Here is a 26,845-nt window from a genome sequence, read left to right as displayed (position 1 = left end):
CCTCTGTGGGTGTAAGACAGGAAATGCAAAGTGGTTTTGGCCCAAGCACAACAATGTGAACTCTTACAGAGTATGCCCTGTGGGGTGGCCTTTATTATTTTTATACTGTTTCAGATTAGGTGTTGAATCATGAGTAGCCTCTCTCTGTGAAAATTTTGGATATTGGTGCACTTTTGGTCTCAAGTGACAAAGTCCTAAAGTAAGGATGGGGATTTACTGGACTTGGAGTCTGCCCGACAAGGTCTCAGGTGCCCATCTCTCCTGGACCCTTCCTCCACAACTTTATCTTTCCTGCACACCTCTTCCTCTATGTGACAGCCAACACAGCTACCAACAGTTTCAGGACTTTCCCTGACATGGATTTGAACACATTGAGTGATGCTGTCCACAGCACAGGTCCTAGCATCCCAGGAAAGGTATTTGGATCAGCTGTCCACTCATGGGGTCTAGAGCTCAGGTCACCTAAGAAAGGGACACGTGTATCTCAAATGGGGGCAGGGAGTTTGGTGTAGAAGTGGATAGAAGGCTGAAGACTAGTGGGCGAGTTCTGGGCAGATAAGACCATCCTTTAGTACATGTGGCAAGGTGGGCATTTGTCCTCCTCTGGGCGGTGAGTCCAATTCTGGTTGATCACAGACTCAATATCATTCTGATAGGGTCATCATTGACTTGGTTTAAAACAACAAAAAACAGCGAGCAATGCTCCAAACCACCGACGACTTTCTCCAAGCATGGAAAGAGAAACAGTATTTTGTAGTCTTGGTTATGTGGTTCCCCACCACCCTCCAAAGCAAAGACATAGCAAAATGCATAATTAGACTAGACAGTATATTGAGAGCAAGGAGCATTCTGGATTCTCTAACTTATGTTGGAGCGGTGCCTTGGACACATGGACGCTCTATAAATGTTTCCTAAAATAAATTTTTGGAACAAATGTTCTACCAATATCAAGAGTAGGGAATCATAAGCAATTGCTGCGGACCCAGTGTCCATAGCAGAAATGTAAACAGGTGGCTACACACTGGGATGAAGACAGACTTAACGATGTTGCCCCTATAGATAATGGCAGCCTTCGCCCTGCTGAGGAACCAGTGCACTCAGACAGGCAACAGCCTGAGAGCATCCCTTGTGGGGCTGGTTGCTGAAGACTTTGCATGTGAGTCTGGGAGCCCCGTGCCTCGGGCGTCAGCAGGAAGCCAGGCTGCGTTTGTGGCTTGACTTGCTGTGTGACTCTTGTATTTCACTCTGTTCCTTTGGTGTGAAGCTCTCATGGCTTTGCATTAAACGACACATCATCACAAAAGATAATTTTATTTATTTTATTTTTTTAAATGTTTACTTATTTTGAAGACAGAGAGAGACAGAGCGTGAGCAGGGGAGGGGCAGAGAGAGGGAGACACTGAATCTGAAGCAGGCTCCAGGCTCTGAGCTGTTAGCACAGAGCCCGATGCAGGGTTCAAACTCACAAACTGTGAGATAATGACCTGAGCTGAAGTCGGACACTCAACTGACTGAGCCACCCAGGCCCCCCACAAAAAAGAATTTTAAATTATAGTAAGATTGCTACCAAGGTCATGTGTCGCTCTCATGCCGAAACTGACCATGTCCTGAAAACTGCCTGTTACATGTGTTGTATGGTTTCACACATTTAACAACTACTTCCATCAGCACAGAGATATGGACTTCTGTATTTGGCCAGAAGGTGCCACGTGAGGCCTTCCCTGATGTGCCCCCACTCCCGCCCCCCTCTGTGTCCCTCCACATAACCCATCCTTCCTGCATGAAGCAGGCACGATCCCTCCCATTGTTTTTCCATCCTCCTGGCTGAATTATGCTTCCTTCGTGCACAGGTCTTCTCAAGCCCCCTGTGGCCTCTCCTTCCTTCTCATTGTCTGTGTGTCCTTCCCAGGGCTCTGCCCTGCAGGTATCACTCGGGGGACTGGAGCTGGGGCATTGCTGAGTTCTGCGGTGGCTCTCGGATTAGCAGAGGGGGTTGTTTGGGCTCCCCGTGATCACTTAACAAACCACCCAGACTCAGTGATGGCACCGATGGAAACTCACGATTACTTCCCACAATGGCCGTGGCCAGGGCTCTGTTGCTGGTCTCCCTTGGACTCAGTCGCAGGGCTTCATTCGGCAGGGTGCGCAGCAGGGGCAGAAACAGCCACAACACTTCCATCCTCACGGGCTCCCTCTGGTAGGGCCCCCAGGCCTCTTGAGTGGTGGCTGGCTTCCCAGAGAGAAGAAAGGGAAGCTGCCACTTCCCTTAAGATCTGGGCTAGGAGGCCTCCCACTGTCACTTGCACTGGGTCCTGCTGATACGGATTGGCAAACCTTTTCTGTAATGGACCAGCTAGTGAGTATTTCAGTTTTGAGGGCCATATGGCCTCTCTCAGAAAGACTCGACTCTGCCAATGTGGTGTGAAAGCAGCCAGAGACAACTCATGAATGAAAGAGGCCAGCTGTGTTCCAATAAAACTTTATTTACAGAAAAGAGCGGCAGGCTGGATTCGACCTGAGGGCTGATCCCTGCTATGGGTCACAGCAGTCCCAAGGCTGGCCCAATTTAAGGGGAGGAATGGCACACGCATAGAGGAAGGGACAAACCACCTCAGAGACGAGCCGCACAGCACGAGGCCCAGGGTCCCACTGGCCAGCTGGGGAAAGGCAAGGAGGTCGGTGAAACCTACCATGATGGTGAGGGATGAGCACGTGTGCTCATGAAGACAGTGTTGGGAAGGAGGAACAGCTGGCTTTCTGGCCTCCTCAGTAGCTTATCCCCGACGGAAGGCAAGGGCACCACCACAAAGCCAGCATGTGCAGAGGCAGCTTCCTCCAGGGGAGCAGGGGCTGTGGCCTTCCCCAGCTTGTCACACTCAGAAATCCCACAGAAGATGAGTTCACCTGCCCACAGTGTTCTGCTGGCAACAATGGCATCCCTTTTCTTCTAAAGGGATAAAAACCAAGAAGACCAAAACTCATGTATTCCATTTATGAACTTATGTCAATATTGCTAATATTAGAACTAATCCTATTGAGGGAGAAGACTGTGGAAAGGAGCAGAAAATGAAGGAAGGGGAAAGCGACCTGCTGTGGCCACTCAGGGCAGGAGCAGGGGCGTGTGGAGAAGCTTCTGGTGAAGAGGGTCATGGAAGATGGTGAGCCCTTGAAATACAAAGTATGTTATGCTTATCTTTCTGTCCAAGGCTTGTGGTCAACTAGACAGCACTGAAGCAATAGGGTTTGGTTCTACGAACCATAGTTGTCAACTAAAGAAGGGAAGTTAGTGGTTGGCAATGGAACGTTCATAGAGGGTGGGGACGGGTTCTCCCCGGGAGACGCAGGGACTCTGTGAATAGGGCTTTTGGTTCAGTCTGACAACAACCCTGGAGTGAAAGCAGTGACCTCCTGGAGGCAGTGCCCAGTAATCCTCAGAGGAAAATACCAGGATGTCAGCTGAGAATGCCGCAGAGAATGGAAAAAAGGGAGTCATCCTGACCAGCAGCATAAACATGGCCTCGTGCTGGTCAGCAAGGCAACTGATGCAGAGGAAGAGAGTGTCTGATGTCAATGACAGAGCTGAGAAGAGTCTGCTGGGCTCATGGGTTGGGTGTGGGGGAGAGGCTTCCCCCCCCAGAAAGCCCTGCTACAGAAGAAAGAATGGACAGCACCCCAATGAGGGAAGAACTTTCTAATGATTTCAGTTTCTAAAATGGAAATGGCTTCTCTATGGAGTGGTGAGTCCCTACTGTGTGACATATTCACAGAGAGGAGAGCCGGGCAGCCTGCTGCCCTGAGCGGGCTTCACGACATGGCCTACGAGAGCCCATTAAGCCCACTCACTTTCCTTCCAGGAGTTGATGTGCTTTTCTGAGAAATGGCCTCACTCTAAACTGTAAGCCCCTTAAAGACAGGGAGCCACTGGCTTTTTGTGTTCCTATCACCAACACACTTTGCTAGTCCCTATTTCCGTTTGATGAATGAACAGATGGCCTCACACACCCTCAGTATCACTATGGAGGTTAAAAAATGGAGCTAAGCACACACTCCCATATGGCCCAGCAGCCATTGGCTGCCAGGGATTTACCCAAGAGAAATGAAAACGTTTCCACACAAAGAAGTGTACGTGAATGTTCATGGCAGCTTTATTCTAATGGCTCCCCCAAAATGGGAACAGCACAAATATTTATCTACTGGTGAAGCAATAAATATATAAATTGTGTCATATCCACACAGTGGAATCCTCATGAAAGGCATCAATAAAAAGGAACACCACCGATGCATGCAACATGGATGAATTAAAAAACAGCATGCTAAGTGAGAGGAGCCAGACACAGAGTGGGCACCGTATGGTTCCCTTTATGTGAATTCTAGAAAAGGCAAATCCGCAGTGGTAGAAAGTAGGTCAGTGGTTGCCAGAGGCCAGAGAGTGGGAGAAGGGAATGACTGCAAATGGGCACGAGGGAACGCTTTTTGGGTGCTGGAATATTCTGTCATGGTTAGCTGGTGGTTATGCAACCGTGTCCATTTGTCAAAACTCTTTGAATTATACACTTTAACTATGTGCACTTAGTTTATTGTACTTCAGCGATACCTCAAGAAAGTCATTAGAGAATGTGGATGTTCTTAGACTTGGTTTTCAGGGTTGGGGACAGTTGGGAAAAAAGTAGGAAAGTTCTATTTAAGTAACTCAGCAGGTTGAACAATAGAGAGTGGGGCTCCGATAAATTCTCTACTGCTTGGGCCCCAGGGCTGTGTTTCTGGTGATTGGTGCCCAGGGCCTATCAGGGTAGAGAGAAGGTAACAGCGCTCCCCCACCTAGTTGCAGTGGCCATCGTGTGGCTGTGCCCTGTGACTGTTGTCGCCTCTGCTGCCAGGGCCCTCAAAGGAGAGACAGGACTAATGGAAAGGGCCGCTGGGAATCACCTCCATGACAAACCCCTTCACTCCTAGACCTGGAGCCTCTCCAGCTACTCCACCCCTTCCTGCCCCACCAGGCGGCTCTCCAAGGATGAGGTTCACTCGCTAGGCAGTAAACAGTGAGTCAGGAGTACATATTCAAAGTCTGGAGGGTCTGACAAATGCAATATGAAAAGGACTTAAAAATATACCCCCCCCAACACACATACATAGGGGGGAAAAAGAGAGCAAATACTAAGGCTCACAAAGCAAATACCTGAACTCTTTCAAACTCATATGTATGCTAAGACGATACAAACATCAAAGGGAAAAGGAAATTTCCTGTGTAAATATCTTGGGTGAGACAAGCTTCTTGAGCAGACTCTTAAGATGAAGAGGCATGTTTGGCAGAGAGGAAGGACCTCACCTCGGAACCAAGGGTTTGAAATAATGAACTCCTGAACAAAAACAAAAAAGGCGGGGGGGAGAGAAAGAAAGAATGAACTCCACGTGACGGTGCTTTATAGACTTTCAATCACTCCTATAAGCCTTTATCAATCTTGTTTCTAGTAAGACACGTGTGGATTGTTTGGGTTCTGAGAGCTTTCAAACGGCTAGCAAAATGCAAGTCAGTCTGCTGTTCCTGTCACATTAGTGTTTACGTGCTGTTTCCCTGACTAGACCACCCGCCCCCTGAGGACAGGCTGGGCCTCACACTCCCCAGCACACAGCACCCAGCACTCTGGGCCATCCCAGGATGCAAACGGATCAGAGAAATGGAAGAGTGCGGACTGAGTCAGGAAACTTGTGACGCTGGTGAGAACGACCAATGGCCCTCGCTTGGCGTCCTTATCTGTAAAAGGGATGTTCTGTTCCTGCCACCCTGCATCTGCTGCAAAGGACCAACCTGGAAGTCATCAAGTGGCATTTAAACTAGAGGCTTTGAGGGGCGCCTGGGTGGCTCAGTTAAGCGTCCAACTTTAGCTCAGGTCATGATCTCACGGTTCCCGAGTTCGAGCCCTGCATCGGGCTCCGTGCTGACAGCTCGGAGTCTGCAGCCTGCTTCGGATTCTCTGTCTCCCTCTCTCTCTCTCTCTCTGCCCCTACCCCTGCTCATGCTCTGTCTCTTTCTCTCTCAAAAATAAATAAATGTTAAAAGGAAAAAATTTAAACTAGAGGATTTGCATTAGCTGGTCAGCCCGTTGTACCCATAGGTGCTGATGCCACTGGGGATGGATGATGTGCTTGGAAGGGGAAGTTGGCAGTGAGGCTTTCTCCCCTCAATGAATGGAGTCTTTTTTACTCTTAATACCATATCATAAATATTTTTATTTCACAGAGATCTTGGAGATACAGTGCCTTCACAGAAGGTACAAATCTCTCTGATGGTGACATGGGGGCTAATTTGAACTACATTTTCTCTCTGGCTCTGCATTTACAAGGTTAGCTTAAAATTCTGCGCTCAGTAATTAACAACATAAAGAGATAACAAAACGCAACACCACCAAAAAGAAAAGGAAATTAACAAGAGCAAAAATAATCAAGGAGTTCTGTGGACTGGATCGTGTGGGTGTTGCGTGTACTTACCCGTTGGAGCTCTAATCACTCGCCCCAAAGAGAGCTGAGTAGGGTTCTATCAGCGATGCTCCAAGATTTGCAGGAGCAACACCACGACATGATCCCTGTGCCACCACTTTGGGATTCAAGGTGCTTGTCAAAAGCTGAAGGCGCTGCTTTGAGTCATTTACAAAGGCAGAGATCACTCAGGCGCCGATGGTGCCTGATGGTTCCTTTGGCCTCTGCCCCATCTGTGCCTGATGGCGGCATGACCTTGCTGGTTCCGGGCTGACGAGAGCACTGACTGGCGCCATAGGGCCCGGTTCAGGCAGCGGGCCTCTGGGCTTGGTCCTGGTGCCCAGGACTGCCATCCATCACCTCTGGAACTGCGAACACCTCCTATAAAACCCATACTTTGTGTCCAGTGTTTGACCTCACAGGTAGAAGGAATTTGGGAAATGTGTGCAGGTAGCTATGCTACCCTTCCACTATACCAGCCTGGCCTGGGGCTTTGTGGTCTCCTTGGCTTTTGGAAGTTTTTGGTTAAAGTGCTGCATATTCGAAGCATGAGGAGGTTGGAAACTGGCCTCATTCCACACATTAATCTGCTTTAATAACATCACCTATGGCACAGAGGTCACTTAGGGATACAAATGCCGTTTTCTCAAGGCTCTGGCTGTCCCCGGGGCCCCTAGCTGGGGATTTACGAATTCACCTGCACTAAGGACCATTCTGCCTGTGGAGTCCCAGGCACCTCTTCGGGAGCCCTGCTTATGGATTCAGGAGCCCTGCTTACAGAGCTTTCAGTGAGCCAGAACTGTGCATAATAAGGACTTTGTGCTTCTCAATATTTTTTTAGATCAAAAGGAAACTTTCCCACTTTCCCTGCCTTTGGCTTCAGTTATTTGAAATGGCAAAAGGTATTAAAATTCCAACATGGAAATATGCTTAATAAACAGGAAAGGAGTTTTGAAGACCCACCACTGAGCCTGAAAGTTAACCCCGTGGTTGCCAGTACCCAGGTGTAGACAGTCTCTACGACTGGCACTTGACAGAGGTGTCTTTATGCAACGGCCCTTCCTTATTACTAGAACCGTGCGGCTTTTGTTACGTGTAATGTAAGTTTTTCTGATGTCAAACTTAAAAAACAGAAACGTATGAGATGATCTTGTTTATATACAACCTGTGTAACTTCCAATTTGCTTTTAGAAGGCACCATTTATTCATTCATCAAATATTTACTGAGTGTTCAATTTTAGGGGCAATAATAAAAAATGAGAACAAACAGACTGAGGAGCTCAAAATCTTCAAATCCAATGGAGAGAAGAAGAATAAAGTACACAAATAAATCCAGGGTGAAATGGGGAAACATTAAGGGGGACACCAGGGTTATAGAAATTTGAAGGAAAATCTACTCCTGACCCAAAAGGAAGAAGGAGGAGAGCCCTCTTGGAGGATGTAGCATCTCAGGTTGACCTTGAATGCTGGGTGGGTATGGTGGGTTAGAAGGTCGACATTCTCCCATTGAGAAATGGCATCTTTGTCCCTCCCCCTGAAAATGGGTGAGTTCTGTGACTGTTTCGATCCATAGAATGTGGTGGCATAGATTCATGTCACTTTCTAAGCCAAGACCTTAAGATACTGGCTGCCCCGTCTTCTTGCCATTTGGAACAATTGGTCTTGGAATACTCTCTCTGGGAGCCATGAGTCCCCATTTAGGAACCATCCTGAGATCCTCATGCTGGAGAGACCAGGAAGCCACATGTAAGCACTTCAGGTGACAATCTCAGCTGAGTTAACCTTTCCAGATAACCCCACTAAGGCACCAGGCATGTGAGCATAGCTCTCTGGGACTCTCCAGTGCACACCTTCTACCAGTGGAGCACAGTCAAGTGAGCTCCATCCATACGGCATGGAGCAGAAGAACTGCCCAGCTGAGCCCTTACAGTGACAGGTGAGCAGAAGAGTAGGGTTTTGATTAGCAGAGACGAGGGCCCGATGGCATCCCAGAGAATGGATATATTGTAGGCAAACCCACAAAGGTGTATTCAAAAATTTGAGTTTTGGGGAAATTGAAAACTTACAGGAAGTATAAGGAACAAAATAACTATTATACATATTTAAAGGCTAAATAGAGAGTCTGAAGGTCATGTGTGAGTAGTCGAGAGAACTATATATTCTATAGTCAATGGGATGCCACTAAGATTCTATGTTTTTTCAACTTTTGATTATGGGAATTTATAAATATACACAGAAAATAGTATAATGATCCTCTGTAGACATCCCACTGGGGCTCAAGCAATGTATAAGTGGTTTCTGAAGAGGAAAAGAATTATCAATATTGCCAGACATTTAAAAAATTTTTTTGAATCTTTATTTATTTTTGAGGTAGAAAGAGAGAGAGAGTGAGCAGGGGAGGAACAGAGAAAGGAGACACAGAATCTTAGGCAGGCTCTGGGCTCTGAGCTGTCAGCACAGAGCTGATGCGGGGCTCAAACCCACAAACTACGAGATCATGACCTGAGCCAAAGTTGGATGCTTAACCAACTGAGCCACTCAAACGCCCCGGTATTGCCAGACTTTTTTTCCTGAAATATTTTTAGGCAAATCCCATACATCATTTTACCCATAAATATTCCAGTGGGCAGTTCCAACAGTTAAGGGCTTTAAAAAGTAACTACAGGGGCAGCTGGGTGGCTTACTCAGTTGAGCATCTGACTTTGGCTCACGTCATGATCTTGCAGTTCGCGAGTTCAAGCCCTGCATTGGGCTCTGTGCTGAGAGCTCAAAGCCTGGAGCCTGCTTCGGATTCTGTGTCAGCCTCTTTCTCTCCCCCTCCCCTGCCCGCCTCTGTCTCTTTCTCTCTCAAAAATAAACATTAAAAAATGTTTTTAAGTAACTATAAAACCATTTCATACTTAAAAAAAAAGGAATGACCTTAATAAGAAACCCATTCTGTAATCAAATTTCTCCTATCAAATTTCTCATATTGTGTTCTTATTCTTGGTTTGTTTGACTCAGAGTCATGCTGGATCCCACATAGCATTCGGTTGATTTGTCTCTAAGGCCTCTTGCAACAAATGGCAGTTACATGTCACATGCTGCCCTCTTTCCCATTCTGTTTCGTCCTGTAGAATTCCCTAGTGTGCCTTAGGCTTCTGGCACCCCCACCAAGTGATGTCATTTAGCATGCTCTTCCAGACGCTTATTTCTTGTGAACTAGGAGACAGAGAGGGAGGAAGATGATCACTGTGGCATTTGGAGGTGGAGGACAGACACAGCAGTGCTGTGTTTGAGGAGGTCAGTCTGAGGGCGCCTGAGTGGCTGGGTCAGTTAAGCACCCAACTCTTGATTTCTGCTCACATCATGATCTCGCGGTTAATGAGACTGAGCCCTGCATCAGGCTCCACGCTGACAGTGCAGAGCCTGCTTGGGATTCTCTCTCTCCGTCTCTCTCTTAAAAAAATAAAAATAAAAAAAAATAAAAAAAAGAGAAGGTCAGTCCGGTAATGTGTGATATGAGATGCGGGGTGGATCGGGACCCATCGGTAATTAGGGTTCCTGGAACTCCTGGCCTCGGCTGCAGGGTGAGGACAGAACACACAGAGACCTTGAGTGGAGAGGTCAAAGGGAAGTTCTGGTAAAGATAACCATTGCTTACATTTTTGAGGTGCTTACTACACACTGGGCTCTGTACATGTGACTTCCTGCTGTCAACATATAGATAATATTTCTTGAATTCTGCAGAACCAGAGAGGACACATGACTTAGGTACAAGGCTAGTACACAACACAGGAGGAACTAGAACCCAAAGCCTGCATTCTTAGCTGCTGTACCAAATGGCAGAAATTAAGCCCCTGGGGATGCTATGGTACATGGTGGGGGGGGGGGGATGTGTACAGTGGGGCAGTGAGGCCAGACAAGGACTGAGGGAAGCAGGTGAGGTTTGGCAGAGATCCCAGTGAGCTGAGTGTCTCTGAATGCATGTGAGCACTGCACACATCAGCATTCCCTAAGAGCCACTTCAAAAGAAAGAAAGAAAGAAAGAAAGAAAGAAAGAAAGAAAGAAAAAATGCAGATTCTGGGCACCTGGGTGGCTCAGTTGGTTAAGCATCCTACTCTTGATTTCAGCTCAGGTCATGACCTCACAATTCATGGGATGGAATCCCACAGGGGGCTCCGTGCTGATGGCATGGAGCCTTCTTGGGACTCTCGCTCTCCCTCTTTCTCTGTCCCTTTACCACTCATACTCTCTCTCTCTCTCTCTCTCTCTCTTTCAAAATAAATAAACTGGGTCCCACCCAAGACTGACTAGATTAGAATTCTCAGGAGTCTGACCCAGAAACGTGCATTAACAGGCACCTTGGGGGTTTTAGACCTAGCTTGAGAAACAGCAGGATAAAGAATGGCACCAGCTGTAGCAGAGGGAGAAAGAGGAGCCATGCGCTTGAGATGACCAAGTTAAGTGAACAGGAAAAAAAAAAGACTTTTCATAGTGCCTCATACGTAGCTGCTATTTCATACATACTTCTGAATAACCAGATGGAAAGGAACTTGATATCAACAACCGACATACTGTCTCCAGCTGAGCACCTGAGTCCAGCAGCCCCCTAGAAAGACAGAGTCCTTGGACAAATAGTCCAAACACTATTTGTGAAAAGGGCTCTTTACCTCGTAGGGAACATGGACACTCCCATCACACCTCGGAATCTCTTACTGAAGAAGCTGCCCCAATGGCCACTGGGGCCCAATCAAAGTTGACTTTCCTTCCCAGACCCCCCTCTACAGCTGAACTACTCTGTGTTTATATGGGTGAGACAAAAAAGTCTCACCTGGCAGGATCCAAGGCACCCTGGACCAGGCATGAATGAACATGAACAAAGGACTCTGTGGGGTCAGTAGCTGAGAGAGCTGTGTGCTGTTTTATCAGTGCTGATAAGACCTTACCACCAGAGTGGAGTTGGATAAGAATATCGGAGCCAAAGACATTTCCCTCTGGAGTGTGGTCGAGGCAAAGGATGCCCAGTGAGCATTTTGAGACAAGAGAACAGAAATGAACTGAATTAAACTGGCACAGTCACGAATCTGAAACTTTTAATACCTCTTTTACTAATTAGTATCTTCCTGTTGGTAACCATAAGTCTTTATTTTGAGGTTCCTTCCTTCCTTCCTTCCTTCCTTTCCTCCCTCCCTCTTTTCTTTCTTTCTTTTCTTTCTTTCTTTCTTTCTTTCTTTCTCTTTCTTTCTTTCCTTTCAAAATGAAAATGAAATACCAATGAAATATTTTTCAAAGAAGATTGCCTCCAGGAACCTGGGTGGCTCAGTCAGATATTGTGTCTGGATCTTGGTTTCAGCTCAGGTCATGATCTCATAGTTCATGAGTTCGAGCTCCTCACTGGGCTCTGGGCTGACCGTATGGAGCCTGCTTGGGATTCTCTCTCTCTCCCTCTCTCTCTCTGCCCCTTTCCCACTCTCTCTCTCTCAAAATATAAATTAACTAAAACAAAACAAAACAAAAACAAAGAGGATTGCTTCAAACCAAAGTATCATGGCACATTACTTATGGGGTGGGGATTGATAGGGAAGGGCCCTGGAGGGTTGATAATGTTTATTGATCATGATGTCGTATATTTGATCTCCACACTTTTCTGTATTGTTGTATTTCCATTTTCCCTAAAGAGGCTGTCTCTATGATTGGCAGAGCTGGAGAAATCGGTCATAATTTGGGGTGTGTAATATCCCACTTATCCAGGAACTATAAAATCTTTTGGAAACCATTTTTGTTTCTCAAGTAAACACGATCATGTTTATCTGTGTGGTTAGAAGGTATACACTGAGCTTCAGCCTACTCTCCTGGCAATGTCTTCTTACCACAGCCCTCCCCGTGAAAGATGCTGCTGTTCCCTGGTCCCCCAGGACGTTGGTTGGAGCAGCCTGGAGGTGGCACCTGAGTGAGCTCACCTCCATCCCTTCCCCGGGGAAAGGAATCAGAAGAAGGAATCTTCTTCTCACCTATGGCAATTACTTTAAAATACTTTTTTCTGTAGGATCCTTGATTTGCCCTACCAATTCTATATTAAAACAGTAATCAAGGTTGGGTGTTTTTTTTTTTTTTAAATATAGGCTCATAAAAAATTAAGATTCAATATTCGCTGTGTCTTAAATGCTACCACTGTAAGAGCTGATTAAAGCAGACTTTTTTTTTCCCCTTAGGATCTCGGAATTAAGAAAAAAATAAAATTACTGCTCTGCATTTTCAGCTGAAAATGGGAAGGGATGGGTGAGGGAATGAAATGTAGGTCTGTATCCAAAAGACAGAAGAAGGAAACTGTCCAGAGATGTGACTGCTGTCCATATTGGCTGTGGTAGCTCAGTTTTGATCAGACCCTAGTTAAGAGGAGAGAATTTAAATGTTACATTAGAAGCCAATTCCCTTGGAGATTTGGAATACAGGGGCACTGGGTGGGGGGGGGGGGGATGATTTCCACAAGAAAGGAAAGATTACAATGAACATCTTTAACGTATGTTCTAAGCCAAACAGAACACTGGCTTTTTATTTCCTTTGGTTTTCTTCCTGATAGTAAATTTCTCGTCCCTGCGCAAAAGTAACTACATCACCTTTGTTGTTGCTTTTTTCATCCTCCTTTTCCCCTAAGGGCTGTGAGCATTTCCCTGCCCGCCTTTCAGGCTCGCTCTGGCACCTTGGGAAGCCGGGACAGCACAGGGTTTTGTGATTCTCTGACACACTTCATGCTTTTTCTTTCCTCTGCCGGCCACTATCTGCCTTCTCTAGCTCAAAATTAACGTACTTCTTTCTCACTGCCTGCTGTGGAAATCCAACTGCGTTACATGGAGAGCGAATTCTATGGCGAGATAGTAGGCACTGACCAGGGGAAGGTATAAAAAGTGAGGAAGCAGGTAGAGAGGTAGTCCACGGAGGAGTTCAGAGCAGATCTTAGGTGGGAAGGGCCCCTGAAGGTAATTTCACATCATGGCCATTTTGTGAATGTAGGTGACCTGCTCGAAATCAGTTGCAACAACTTTGTTTTTGTTTTCCTTCCCCACTCAGTATTGCCTAGTATGTGTCCTCTGTGTTTGCACAGGCCTGGTACTGGGGTGGCACTTGTGGGGGTCGCTTCCGGGCCTCCCTTTAAGTCTTTCAAGCGCGCAGATTACAGGACGCATAAAGGGACCCATTTGTCCTGAGAACACCTACCACGTTCACCAGGTTCCCGGTTTCTGAAAGGCTTTTCTATCAGAGTAGTTTGGGGGGCAAAGTTTTCCTGAACTGCAGTTCTGAACCCAGACTGTGGAATCTTTCAAAATATCACAAAACATAGCACCGCCAAAGGCATCTTTAAGCGCAGCGTCGGGGAATTAAGGAAATTCCAAAGGCCACTTTATAAGCCCAGGCAGGAGCCGGGCCCTGCGCCCTGGAGGGAGAGAGAAGGGGAGGAAGGGAAGTGTTCGCGCGGAGTGAAAAGGGGAAGAGCCAGCCGTCTCCCCCATCTTTTCCCCTGGCCCGGGCGGTTCTCGGTGGCCCCAGCATCGCGTCTCCCACTGGCCTGGGAGGCGCCTCTGTGGAGCGGTGGCCGGGGAGGGGGGCTCGGTGGCTCTCCGAGAGGCCGCTTGGCCCCTGGCCCGTTGGCACGGCGCCCGCCCGACAGGTCCCGCCCCGGCTGGAATGTAGGGAGCGCCCGCCAGCCTGCGCCCCTGTCCTTGTGCGCCCAGTCCTCTCGTGCGACGGCTCTCGGTGCGCATCTCTCTCTTGCCCTCCCGCTGCAGCCATGGCCGCCTCCTCCGCGCGGCTCACTGTCCTGGCCATGACCGCGCTGGCGCTACTCCTGCTGCTGTGCCTGGGCCCAGGTATGTCGGCAGCGCCAGGGCGCCAGGGAGGGAGATGGGTGATGGGGTGAGGACCTAGGGACCGTGAGTCCCAGCAAGTGCCAATGGGTAATAGGGTTTTGCTCTGGCAGAAGTGGGAGTGGCGCGCTTCGGCAGGCGGATAGAGTACCAGGGTCAAGGGCAGGTTTCGGACAAGGGTGGTCACCTTGGGAAAGAGTGAGGGCCAAGGTCCCATGGAGGGGCAAGAAGTGATTTGACCCTAACTTAAGGGGCAGAGGGGTACTGGGAGCTTTAGGCAGTGGGGCCTTCTAGGACTGAGGGGAACCAGAATGCATCATTATGGAGATGCCTTTCCAGGCAATTCCCTAAGGATGGCGGGGGAGGGGGGGGGGCACGCTTGGCAACCCAGTGAAGTTCCAGGTCTGCAAAACTGCAGGCAGGCCTCACAACCCAGACAGGGAAAATGCTCTTAAAGGAGAAATGCTTAACCTTCTGTGCTTCAGGGAGCCCTCAGGGAATCAGTTGAAAATTCCAGGTTCCTTGCCTATAAAAGGACCATGTTCATACATACCCCCCAAGATGAAGCAGTTTGGTGGATGTGCAGGCATCTGAACCTTGGGAATCCACAGACCCCACCTTAGGGTTTTGTCCTGACAATACTACCTTCCACTTGAGGATCCTTTATGCGTCACTAGGGACCTCGCGCATGCGTGAGCCCTTTTGACACTCACATGTCTGCGAGGCATATTGTGATCCCAGATCTGCTCAGGGTACTGGGGCTGGAAGGCATGAAGTGCTGGCCCAAGACCCTGAGATGGGTGCTCTTCCCACCAGAGTGGCCGCGCCCTGGCAATGACAATGGAAGACACCCTTGATGGCTCAGCTTCTGTGCTTTGCTTTTTCAGAACAGGTGTGGAAAACCAAACTCCTGGTTGGGGGGGGGGGGGTACGGGGAGAGGAAGCCTGCTGCAGGAGCCCTGAGGTCAGACAGAGCCCCTGGTCGCCAGAACAGCAGGGGACCTGTTCAAGTCAGGAGAACTGCTTCTAAGTTACAACCACAGGGGAGGCTCATCAATAATTTCTCATTACATGACTGATCCGCCCCGCCTCCTCTGTGCCTTCCATTTTCAGAAGCACATCTGAATAAAGCAAGTGAGCACCTGCTATAAACCTTCCCTCTTTAGACCTGTATTTTATTTCATTCATACCAAGAACGTAGTGAAAAGTGTCAGTTAAAATATTATCATCATTGAGCTGGAATGTGAAAGTTTTCATGACATAAAATGAAAATCCTCACATACGTCAAGTCCCCAAGGTGGCTCCTTATGATACCTGAAAACGTTAAATGGAGAAAATGATCATTGCTCCTTCTTGAGCAATTTATTAATAGTTAGCACCTTCAAAGGGACATCCTGCAATTCTGCATCTGCTGGGAGATCTAATGTCAGGCTGAATAAATTCAGGAGTGCCTATTATCACCATCTAGATACAGTGACTGATGATGTAGGAGTAAAAAAAAAATTCCATACTATTGGAAAAAATTCACAGCTATTCGGTTATTCTTTATTTTTTTCTTCAAACAAATTTAATGTGGTGTCCAATTATATGTATTAATATTTGTAGTTCAGGGTATAGTAATTGGCACAGTAGCAACTATTAATAATTCATAATTTAGGATTTTTCCATGCCTTTCTGTTGTAGAGCTGAGGTCTGGTGAGGCTCTCATTTCTGGAACAGTAGTGACACACATTTGCTGCAAGAAATCGCAGCAGCAGGGCAGATGCCAACATCCAATGTCTATTTCAACATCAGGCCACATTTCACTCATTTTCTGTCAAGTGCTTTTACAGAAGGCAAACGGATGGAGGGGCGATACTTAATTCTGTGTGTGCCATGCTGTTGTTAGAGATGGACGAATGTTAAGATATTAATGAATGCTAATAATGGTGCCAAGAAACAGATCTGTGTGCTTTGGCAAATGTGTTCATAGATTTCTTTATTGACTGTTAAGATTGGATGATTCTTAAGGTACAGCCTTTAAAAGTAGCCCCATTCCAATCTAATTAAATAATCCCCTCTATAGGAGCACCGTCAAGTGCTCATCTCTGCTTATTTACTCTTGATGGGGAACCTCTTGGGGGCGACTCATCCCATCTCTGGGGGGCTGCCTAGGTATTGCAAACTTTATGCCTTAATCTGTGTCCCACAGGTGTTTCTGGAAATCATTTGCTGACTCCTTTTCTCAAATCATATTCCACTGTATCAGTTAACGTACCATATTAAATGTACACATTATAGGGGTGCCTGGGTGGCTCAGTTGGTTAAGCGTCCGACTTCAGCTCAGGTCATGATCTCTCAGTCCGTGAGTTCAAACCCCGTGTTGGGCTCTGTGCTGATAGCTCAGAGCCTGGAGCCTGCTTCGGATTCTGTGTCTTCCTCTCTCTCTGCCCCTCCCCGGCTCATGCTCTGTCTCTCAAAAATGATAAATAAACGTTAAAAAAAAGTTATTAAATGCATACATTGTAAATATCTGTAGCCAAATCATTTGAAGGTTTGGGAAAATTTTCACAAAGTTCGTATGTTTTTAGTGAAAGTTACCAGTAAGTCTTTATTAAGTAGTGCAACGAATTTTTTAATTTCTTTATTTATTTTGAGAGAGATAGAGGGAGCACACAGGGAGGGGCAGAGAGAAAATACCAAGCAGCCTCCCTGCTGTTAGCACAGAGAGTGATATGGGGCTCAAACCCACGAAACGTGAGATCATGACCTGAGCCAAAATCAAGAGTCAGTCGCTTAACTGATGGAACCACGCAGGTGCTCCTAGCAGTGCAATTAATTTTTATTTTTAATCCCTGTGCCCAATTTTGGAGTCGAGAGGATTGTTGGTGATAAATGTATGATGTAAAAAAAAAAATTCCCTGGTTCCTAGAGATTCTTCCCAACCACGCTCCCTGGCTGGCATACCTATTCTAAGGGCACTTGGGTAGTGCTTAAATTCAGATGCCTACAGAGGGCTAGCTGACAGGTGAAATGGCTCTTCATGGCCATGGGGTGCGCTGACTTGGGCCCAGAGATGTTCCAATTCAAATTTTGCAAACACTGTGTGCACTCATAAAACGCGTCTGCAGGAAAAGCTCAGCTGTGGGCAGCCAACTGGTCACGGATGTGTTTTCTCCGCACCCCCCCCCCGCCCCCGCCGCCCCGATTACTTTAATCAGGGGTTCTTAGTCTTATTTGGGTCCCAGACACTTTGGAGAGTCTGGTAAAAGACATCACTCCTATTCCCAGAAAACTGTACCTTCGCAGATGCAAACACGGGCCTTGGGGCCTGTCCATGGATGGGGCGGTTAAGGGCCTGCCTAGAAAGGTGGACATCACCACCTTCATCCTGGGGCCAGATCAGCTCCTTACACCTGAACATGCTATGTTCTGTTCACTACTTCTGAGGCTGGGTTTTTCTTCCAGGGGCTTTGGATATCCCTTCCAGGGACAAGCCTCGTACCTACATGTAGCACTTAAAGATCAGAGATGTCTATGGGTCCACACCTGCTCACCAAGCAGAGGAGGGTGTCCTACCAGACCAGTCATGTGATTTTCTGTTAGAATGTTTAGGCTGGTTAGAAATACTTTTAGAACTGAATAAAAATGTCAGAAAATGGTATAGATAATGCCTAATTGGAAGAGGGTCCGGGCAACCTTACAAAACTGGGCTGGATTAAAAAAATTTTTTTGTTTAATGTTTATCTTTGAGAGAGAGAGAGACATAGAGTGTGAGTGGATGAGGCTCAGAGGGAGATACAGAATCTGAAGCAGGCTCCGGGCTCTGAGCTGTCAGTACAGAGCCTGGCTCGGGGCTCGAACCCACGAACTGTAAGATCATGACCTGAGCCAATGTCAGACACTTAACTGACTGAGCCACGCAGGTGCCCCTGGACTGGATGTTTAAAGAGCTAAAGTGCCTTCCTCGGCTTATGACAGTGAAACTTCATGGTGCTTGCCCGCCTTTGTCCTCACATGGCTTCTTTGTACCCCCTCCCCCTCCTCCAAAGATTCCAGCCATTGGACTTTAGGTTCCATCCATCCGACATGATATCACCTCCTTCACGGTTAACTGAGATCCTTGATTACATCTGCAAAATGCCCTATTTCCAAATAAGTAAACATTTAGTAGTTCTGGGTGGATATGAATTGGAGGGTGGGAGGCATTATTCCATTTACCATACCATGAAAAGGGAAAGTCTACAGAAAGGTACATATGACAGACAACCGGCCCTCATAATAAGACGAAAGGAGCTTGAAAGAACGATGTCACTTCTCCTAGGGAATATCTCAAATCATTATGCCCTGGGTCAGCCATGGTCATTGTCACCAGTTTGAGCCATGAGTAGCCTGAATTGTTTTTCCTTCATGACAGGGAAGGCAACAAACATCAAATACTGTGATACCTCCAAGTTGCCAAGACAAGATAGGGGCACGCGGTGCTTTATTCCAACTCAGATTTTTGCACTTGAGAATGTAAAGGGTACAGTGCAACTCTGACATGATTTCTGTTTTCATTCCATTAGGTGGCGTAAGTGGGAATAAACTCAAGCTGATGCTTCAAAAGCAGGAAGGTAAGTATACCCCCCATGGATAATGGCTGCCTTCTTAATGGGGCACAGTGAAAGGCAATGTTGAGTGTGCTCACTGGGGTCTTGTATTTGGAAAATCAGAAGTGTTTACTCCTTAAAAGGTTGGCAGATCTGAAGGTCTTACTGTGTGTGTGTGTGTGTGTGTGTGTGTGTGTGTGTTTGTGTGTGTGGTATTTCATTGAATAAATATTATTGCCAGTAAATGTTTGAAAATTATTTTTCTGAAAGCTGTCGGTGTGGACTCAAAGATAACAGAAACAGTGCTACTGTGTTAATTGAATGCTATTTATTTTAGAACCATGATACCCTGTAGAGCACGTATCTAAATTTAGAGCATATCCTTTAGAGCACATAAAACCTCCATTGGTGGAATAGACACAGAATGGTACTGTTGTAGTATTCTATATGCAATCAGCCCCCGGGGGCAGGGTTGAACAGAAAAACTGTTTGTCACTAACACCTGTTGTGAAAAATACTCCTCCAAGGAATGTGATAGATGGCCCCAAAATGTTGTCGAACCACAACAGGTTGGGAGCCATACAATAGGAGTTCCAGGCCCACCATAATCAGGTAGATCAGTTGGACCAATCATGTGGTCTTACGAAGGCCATCTTCCCTTGGAACTGTCATCTTTGCCTGTAAAATGAAGAATTTGTACATCTCTTAGAAATTTAGAAGTGTGACATTTCTGATGCGAACCTTTAATCCCTTATATTCCTTCCCCGCCCCAACTCTGCCCCAGTTAATGGGAGAGTCTGGCAGGCTGAAGCCTGCTCCCTGACAATGTGGGGCTCCCTGGTGCTATTCATATGCTTCCCAGTCAGCCCCCCAGAGATCCCCTGGATGCTGAGCCCTGGGGGTTCCCCTCAGGGGCAGGGGGCTTCTGAAGGGGCTCCCAGCATCTTCCCCAGCATTTCTAGCTGCTCGTGAGGCCCTGGCCCATCCTCGATCTCTGTGCTGGGCAGCCCGCTCCTCCAGGACACCTGGGGTGACTGAAGCTCTTGAAAGGCCACCCTGTCAGAGGTGGGAGCAAACAGACCACTAAGATAATCACGAGTCCTGATGTACATCCTCAGCTTTTATTCAAGTCAAACCTAGAAACACATATTGAGCCCCTGCTGTGTACAAAAGGGTGCAACAGGCCCTGAAGGAAACAGGGATGAGCAGGAAGTGAGGAAACAAATCCACTGATACTTATCCATGTGACCAAAGAACACATAGAACACTTCACTCCCATTATCCTGTGCAGCCTTCGTAACACCACCAAGATGGGGACCGTCAGCCCGGTTTTGTAGATGAGGGGACAGACAGCAGGGGAAGACCCAGTGGCAGAACTGTGTTCCCTGAGCACGTCCTGCAGAAGGGGAGCCCTCTGAACCATTGAGACCACAATGGGAAGATGCTGGGAGAAGCCACATGCTAAAGCAAGGGCCAGTACCTTTCGAGACTCGGTTGAACAGTCGATGATCTGTGAGGCCCGCAGATGGTGACCCCAGGTGGCCCTGTGTGCTCCAGCTCTCCGGGGTGAGAGCATGCCATGGTGCCAGGCTGGGCCACTCCGAGCTCATTGTTCTAGTTCTTTTTCCTTCCTGGTCACCTAATCAGGCACAGCGCTCTCTTGTTTGCACGTGCAAGGAACGTACACCTTTATGGCCCTAGACATCTACTTGTTTCCTAAATGTCTAAGGGGTGGGCCACCAATCCCTGCAAGCGGCCTGGGGTCTAGGCCCGGTGAGTGGCTGCAGAGAATGGGCTACATTTCTTCTCTCCCCTGTGCGCCTTTATGTGACTGCACTCAAATGGAGAGCTTACTACCAAGGGGTGTGGAGACAGATGACGGGCAGCTGTATTTCATCACATGTGATGTAAGAATGAAGTTGAAAGTCAAAACCATCTAATGCGGGGTGGGCTTGGGGTGTGGGATGTTCGTTAGCGATTCACCCACGCTAAGAAGAGAAATCAACCTTTGTACTTTGGGGGGGGTGGGGTATTGATATTTCAGCACCTGCTTCACCTAAGACGAAAGTGGCGGTGGACGAGAACAAGGCCAAAGAATTCTTAAACAGCCTGAAGCGCCAGAAACGGCAGCTGTGGGACCGGACTCGGCCAGAGGTTCAGCAGTGGTACCAGCAGTTCCTCTATATGGGTTTCGATGAAACGGTGGGTATTCCTGGCCCCTGGAGGACTGGCTCCCTACAGAGCAGCACCATGGGGACAGATGCTTGGCTTGGGAAAATGGCACAGAAAAGTAGTCTTCATAGTTCACTCCAAAAAGTAGGAGACCCCATTATCTGTCAAGTGCTACCCAGGCATTGGATAGCATTACCATTGAGATGTAGGGACATCAGCTAGAATTTTCCATCACACTACGCCCAAAAGGGAGTCTCTCCCAACATGGTTGGGAAGCGGGGTTCCAGAGAAGCCACTGCCCAAAATGGCTGGTACCTAAATTCATCCAGAATCCGATTTCACTTATCTGTACAGTTTTGCCCAGGGGGTGTTTTTTTTTTTAATTTTTTTTTTTTTTAACATTTATTTACTTTTGAGAGACCCAGCACAAGCAGGGGAGGGGCAGAGAGAGAGGAAGACCCAGAATCTGAAGCAGGCTCCAGGCTCTGAGCTGTCAGCAGAGAGCCTAACGCAGGGCTCAAACCCATAAGCCATGAGATCGTGATCCAAACCGAAATCGGATGCTTAACCGACTGAGGCACTCAAGTGTTTTTGAGTGCCTGGGTGTTTTTAAGATAATTTATAACCTCCCCAAAACATTTGCAGCTTTACCTCCAAAAAATGTCAGAGACAACAAGATTGATGCAAAGACCCATGAGGATAATGGAAAGAGATGAAAAGTAACTTTTTATTGTATTCTTAATTTTTTAATGTTTATTTATATTTGAGAGAGAGAAAGAGAGAGAGAGCACAAGAGGGGGAGGAGCAGAGAGAGAAGGAAACAGAATCTGAAGGAGGCCCCAGGCTCTGAGCTGTCAGTGCAGAGCCAGACAGGGGGCTCAAACTCACAAACTATGAGATCATGACCTGAGCCAAAGGTGGACACTTAACCGACTGAACCACTCAGGCACCCCAAAAGTGAGTTTTAAAAAAATGTCTATTTATTTTGAGGAAGAAAGCATGAGGAGGGGAGGGGCACAGAGAGGGAGAGAGAGAAAGAATCCCTAGCAGGTTCTATGCTCAGCCCAGCTGGGGGCTTGATCCCATGACCGTGAGATCACGACCTGAGCCTAAATCAAGACTCGGACACTTAACCACCCAGGGGCCCCTGAAAAGTGGCTGTTAAAGAGAGATGGTCTTTGCATGTGCTTTCAGGGAAATTTGGCAATGCATTTACAGGAAAAGATGGCTCCGTTCCTGCGTCCAGGAGGTAGGTAGGTGAGTGGATGTATTCACGAAATCCAAGGAAAAGAATGTTGACAATCAGAGACTCCCAGCAGGAAACAGGTACAGGTGAGGTGGCAAGGGAGTTAAGGTCACGGATTCCACAGAAGCAAGTGTGCAGAGTGACCAGCAGGAGCGCTGGACTGGAGGCTCTGCAGCGACATCGAGAACACTCGCCCTGCCCCCCAGCCGGAAAGCATGCCGGGAAAGAAGAAGGGTGACATCTCCAAGCCGGGGGAGCTGGAAGGGCTTTTCCAAATGGACCCAAGATTCGTACTGTGCACAGAGGGTGTATGTATACAAAGCACCACAACTGATGGAAAAAAAAGATGAAACTCTTTAGAAGCCTTATTTTTAAAGGTTTCTTTAAAGGCAGCCATGTAACTGTATTACAATGTCCTTTCCATTCATGTATGTGTATATATATATATATATATATATATGTATGCTCTCCGTGTGCAAAAGGCTGAACACATACATCCAGACTCTGTGCCAGGCAGGGGTCTAAGCACGTAATATGAATGAACTTACTTACGGTCGCAACAACCCAAAAGACAGGTACTGTTACTTGCGTCCTTGTGTTTGATTTGTTCCTTCCTTGGTATTCCATTTTCCAGTGGAGTTACTGGGGCTGAAGGCAGAATTAGGTAAGGGTCTGTAAGCACTGTCAAAGTGCACATTCCCGTGAGTCACGTGGGAGAGCACCAGTCTACCCGCATCCTCAGGAACACCTGGAATTCTCACTGAAAATTAAAAAAAAAAAAAAAGTACTTATTTGAACATGAAAATGGCATGCCAGTTGTAGTAACTTGCATTTCTTTGCTGCAGTCCATGAAAAAGGCTACTAAGAGTTTAACGTGGAGAGGGGCGCCTTGGTGGCTCAGTTGGTTGAGCGTCCGACTTCGGCTCAGGTCATGATCTCACAGTTCGTGAGTTCAAGGCCCACGTCGGGCTCTGTGCTGACAGCTCAGAGCCTGGAGCCTGCTTCGGATTCTGTGTCTCCCTCTCTCTCTGCCCCTCCCCTGCTCGTCCTCTCTCTCTCAAAAATAATAAATATTAAAAAAAATTAAAAAAAAAGAGTTTAACATGGAGAAATGGCTAAAATAATGACTGATGACAGAACCAGAATAAGGGTGAGGATCCATAAGATTATAACTAGCCACAGAAAAGACTGGAAGGCAATAACGTCAAAATGTCAGCTATGCTTGTCTTTGGCAATGGAGTTGTAATCCCCCTTTTTCTCTGCGCCACTCCCACATACCCATTTGTAAATATGAGTGTGCGTTATTCCTGTATTCATAAAATATTTTTTTTTACTTTCTTGAAAACATCTTTTAAGCCAAAACCTTAAACAAGATTATAAAAACTGGGGAAAAACTGGGGAACAAGATTATTACACTATGGGAAAAGCTGTAGTATTGTACAAATTGTACAACTGTATTGTACAATTGTCTCAATTGTATTGAGAGCAAATGTTCTCTTTCTCATGCCAGAGCCCCCGGGGCTCAGCAAACAGAGGGGCGGAGTGGTGCCCATCAGCGTGGCACAGGCTGACCCACCGCTCACCCCAGTGGGTGGCCACAGAGAACACCATCATGGCCGAGGCCGGGCCTTCCAGCCTCAGGAGCGCTCAGATACGCATGTTCACTGGCAGTCTTATGGAATAGATGCCTGCAACCCAGCCACCGGAAAATTCCATCCATGAGGTGCAGAAGGGTGCCTGAGAACTTGCACTTTATAGCATCCCTAGAGGTTGGATGCACCAGCCACACTTTGAAAAAAATTGGACCCAAACTTCTGGATAGCCTGCAACCTCCCTAGGTCAGCCTTCCCTTGTCCCTGCCTTTTCAATCTCACACCAAATATCTCTCCGAGTCGTCACCATCCACACCTGTGAGCTTGCATCTACATTCACCTTGTACCTTCGTGAGCAACAAAGAATCTCTCTTTCCTCTAAGAGAGGCGATGGTGTCAAAGACCAGCTACCCCAGTTATAAACCTGAAAGTTGTTCTACACTTCTCAATCACTTCAGTTCTTCTTCCCCTTCTTCCTGCTAATTGCAGCTGCCTATTTTCATGTGTGTCTCAGTAACTGTAGGCTTCGTGAAGGCAGGGAATCTGTCCCAACTTGCTTTGGGTGGCCCTCCGGTGCCGCGCATAGGGCTGACAGGCTGCGCCCAGTTAAGAAGTGTTCGTGGAACGAAGGACAGCCGTGCAAGCTCTAGCCTACACCACGGGTATAAAACGGTCACCGTTGCTGCTGTGCACGGCTATCACATGCCCCGGTGGTGGTTAATTTAATTCACCAAGCGTCTACTCCGTGCACTCGAGTGGGCCAGGCACAGGACAGGACAGGGAGAGGATGCAGTGTCTGTAAGATGAGTACAATCAGATGTGCACAGTGCCCGCGGGTCAGGCCAAGTTATTGCCGTCTTTGGGAGACGTCCATTTTATCTACTAAAAAAGAGAAAAATGTTTAAGTGTTGGGTACATTTAGAACTCACAGGACAGAGGTTTTCAAGGGCTTGGATCAGTACTCTTTAGCTGGCTGTACTCACCTCTGAGTACAGAGTACGATAATGAAGGGTGATTGTCAGTTGGAGCTGTTAATCATTGAAGAAAAGCCACTACAGAGAAAAGGCAGAGGGAAGATGTGGTCTAGGGGGAGTGGGTGTCCTTCAATCCGTTCTCTGTTGTGCTCTTTTTCTCCAGAAATTTGAAGATGACGTCACCTACTGGCTAAACAGAGGTCGGAATGGGGACGACTACTATGATTCCTACCAGCGTCACTATGACGAGGACTCTGCGATGAGCCCCTACGACTCCAGGCACGGACCCATCGGCAACTACCATGACTACTAACACCCCGTGCATGTGAACCGGCGCCGAAAGTGCCCCCCACCCCACCCCCTTCGCTGCCTCGCACCATGTGGCTTCTGCTGGGCTTTATTCCAGCAGATCTTTTCTACCCCCTTTCTGCGACCAGGAAGGGTGAATTAAAACAAACAATATTAATGCTTTTTGATATTTCATGCAAGTACCTAACAACGCATTTCATTAAAAAATAGAAATAAAAGCATTTTGTTAAAAATGGAAGTCTCCAAATTCATTCGGGTGGATTTCAGTCCCTGGATTTTCCCTAAATTGAAGCCTCATCTGAGAGACAGCTCTCTGTTACCATCACCCTGCCAGGAATCCTCGCCACCACCGGGGCAGACCAGGCCACTGAGCAGGGCAGTCTTCCGTTTGTTAACATTTCTGCCCACGCTAAACCCAAGATATGGAACCAACAAGAAAATTTGGTTGAAAATTATTTAAGGCTACAGAACACGGCTTGGACTAATCATTCCACATGTGTGTGAGACCTTTCTGGGCCCCCAGGCCCTGAGCTAGAGCTGGGCCTGTTTAATATGATCACGCAGGAAATGAAGGGTAATAGAAAAAAGGCTGAAGTTTGGGTGAAGTCACGGCCTCATTTCTCTTAAAAGAATTAAAGCTTAGCCAATGAATTCAAGAAATATTTAAGAATATACTTCACTTCATATGTAAGCAACCAGAGTGAATGAGGGGTGCCTCGGTGGCTCAGTCAGTTAAGCCTCCGAGTTAGGCTCAGGTCATGATCTCTTGGTTAGTTGGTTCAAGCCCCCTGCAGGGCTCTGCACTGACAGCTCAGAGCCTGGAGCCTGCTTCAGATTCTGTGTCTCCCTCTCTCTCCCTCTCTCTGCCCCTCCCCTGCTTGTGCTCTCTCTCTCTCTCTCTCTCTCATTAAAAATAAGTAAATAAACAACCAGAGTGTGAATAAAAGAGAAAAGTGCTGCGGAGGTGAGGAGAGGGAAGAAGGAGGGAGATGGGGGCAGGATGGTGAGGTGAGGGGGTGCTGTCCGGAGACATTACTGATGGAGGGACTCTGGTCACAGCCTGTGTGATGACCTCTGTGCTGCGGCGGCAACTCAGAATGGCTCTTAGACTTTTGTGGGTCACAGACCCCTCTGACAGTCTAATGGAAGCTTTTCGTTCTTTCTCAGAAAAATGATAATTTTGTATATAGTCCCTGGACTACATCTCCATTCACAAACCATAACTAAAGATAAACAACGGGCTTCAGGAGAGTGGTATATATGGGCACTCATAACACCCACATATAAATTTTGTTTTCATAACTTTATGTCTTCCTTTGGCATCCTTACAACTTTTTAAAAATTTGGTAAACTATTCATAACATAAAGTTTACCGTTTTTACCACTTTTAGGTGTATAGCTCAGGGGCATTAAGTGCTTTCACATTATTGGCAACCATCACCACACCCATCTCCAGAACATGTCCATCTTCCCGAACTGAAATTCTGTCCCCATTGAGCACTAACTCCCCATCCCCCACTCCACTCCCCCACCCCCCCTCCGCCACCAGCTCCTGGCAACCCCCATTGTCTTTTCTGTCTCCGAATGTGGTGACTTTGGTACTTCACTGACGTGGAATCATACAGTGTTCTTTTGTGTCTGGCTTATTTCACTTAGCATAAT

General features: G+C 47.3%; 1 protein-coding gene across 1 annotated transcript; it reads left to right on the top strand.

The window, feature by feature from the left end:
• The first annotated feature begins 13,983 nt into the window (after positions 1-13,983).
• ECRG4 (ECRG4 augurin precursor) lies at positions 13,984-25,397 on the top strand. Its single transcript, XM_047068552.1, has 4 exons — positions 13,984-14,322; positions 18,867-18,914; positions 20,935-21,092; positions 25,038-25,397. Exons 1-4 carry the CDS (start codon positions 14,244-14,246, stop codon positions 25,185-25,187), a joined length of 435 nt encoding a protein of 144 aa, XP_046924508.1. The 5' UTR covers positions 13,984-14,243; the 3' UTR covers positions 25,188-25,397.
• Positions 25,398-26,845: the final 1,448 nt, after the last annotated feature.

Source organism: Lynx rufus, unplaced genomic scaffold, assembly GCF_022079265.1.
Source record: "Lynx rufus isolate CCGP_SWC_20201006 ecotype Redwood Valley unplaced genomic scaffold, mLynRuf1.p SCAF_8, whole genome shotgun sequence".
NCBI lineage: Eukaryota > Metazoa > Chordata > Mammalia > Carnivora > Felidae > Lynx > Lynx rufus.
Note: the sequence above shows the minus strand (reverse complement) of the source record. Positions and strands in the feature narration are given on the sequence as shown.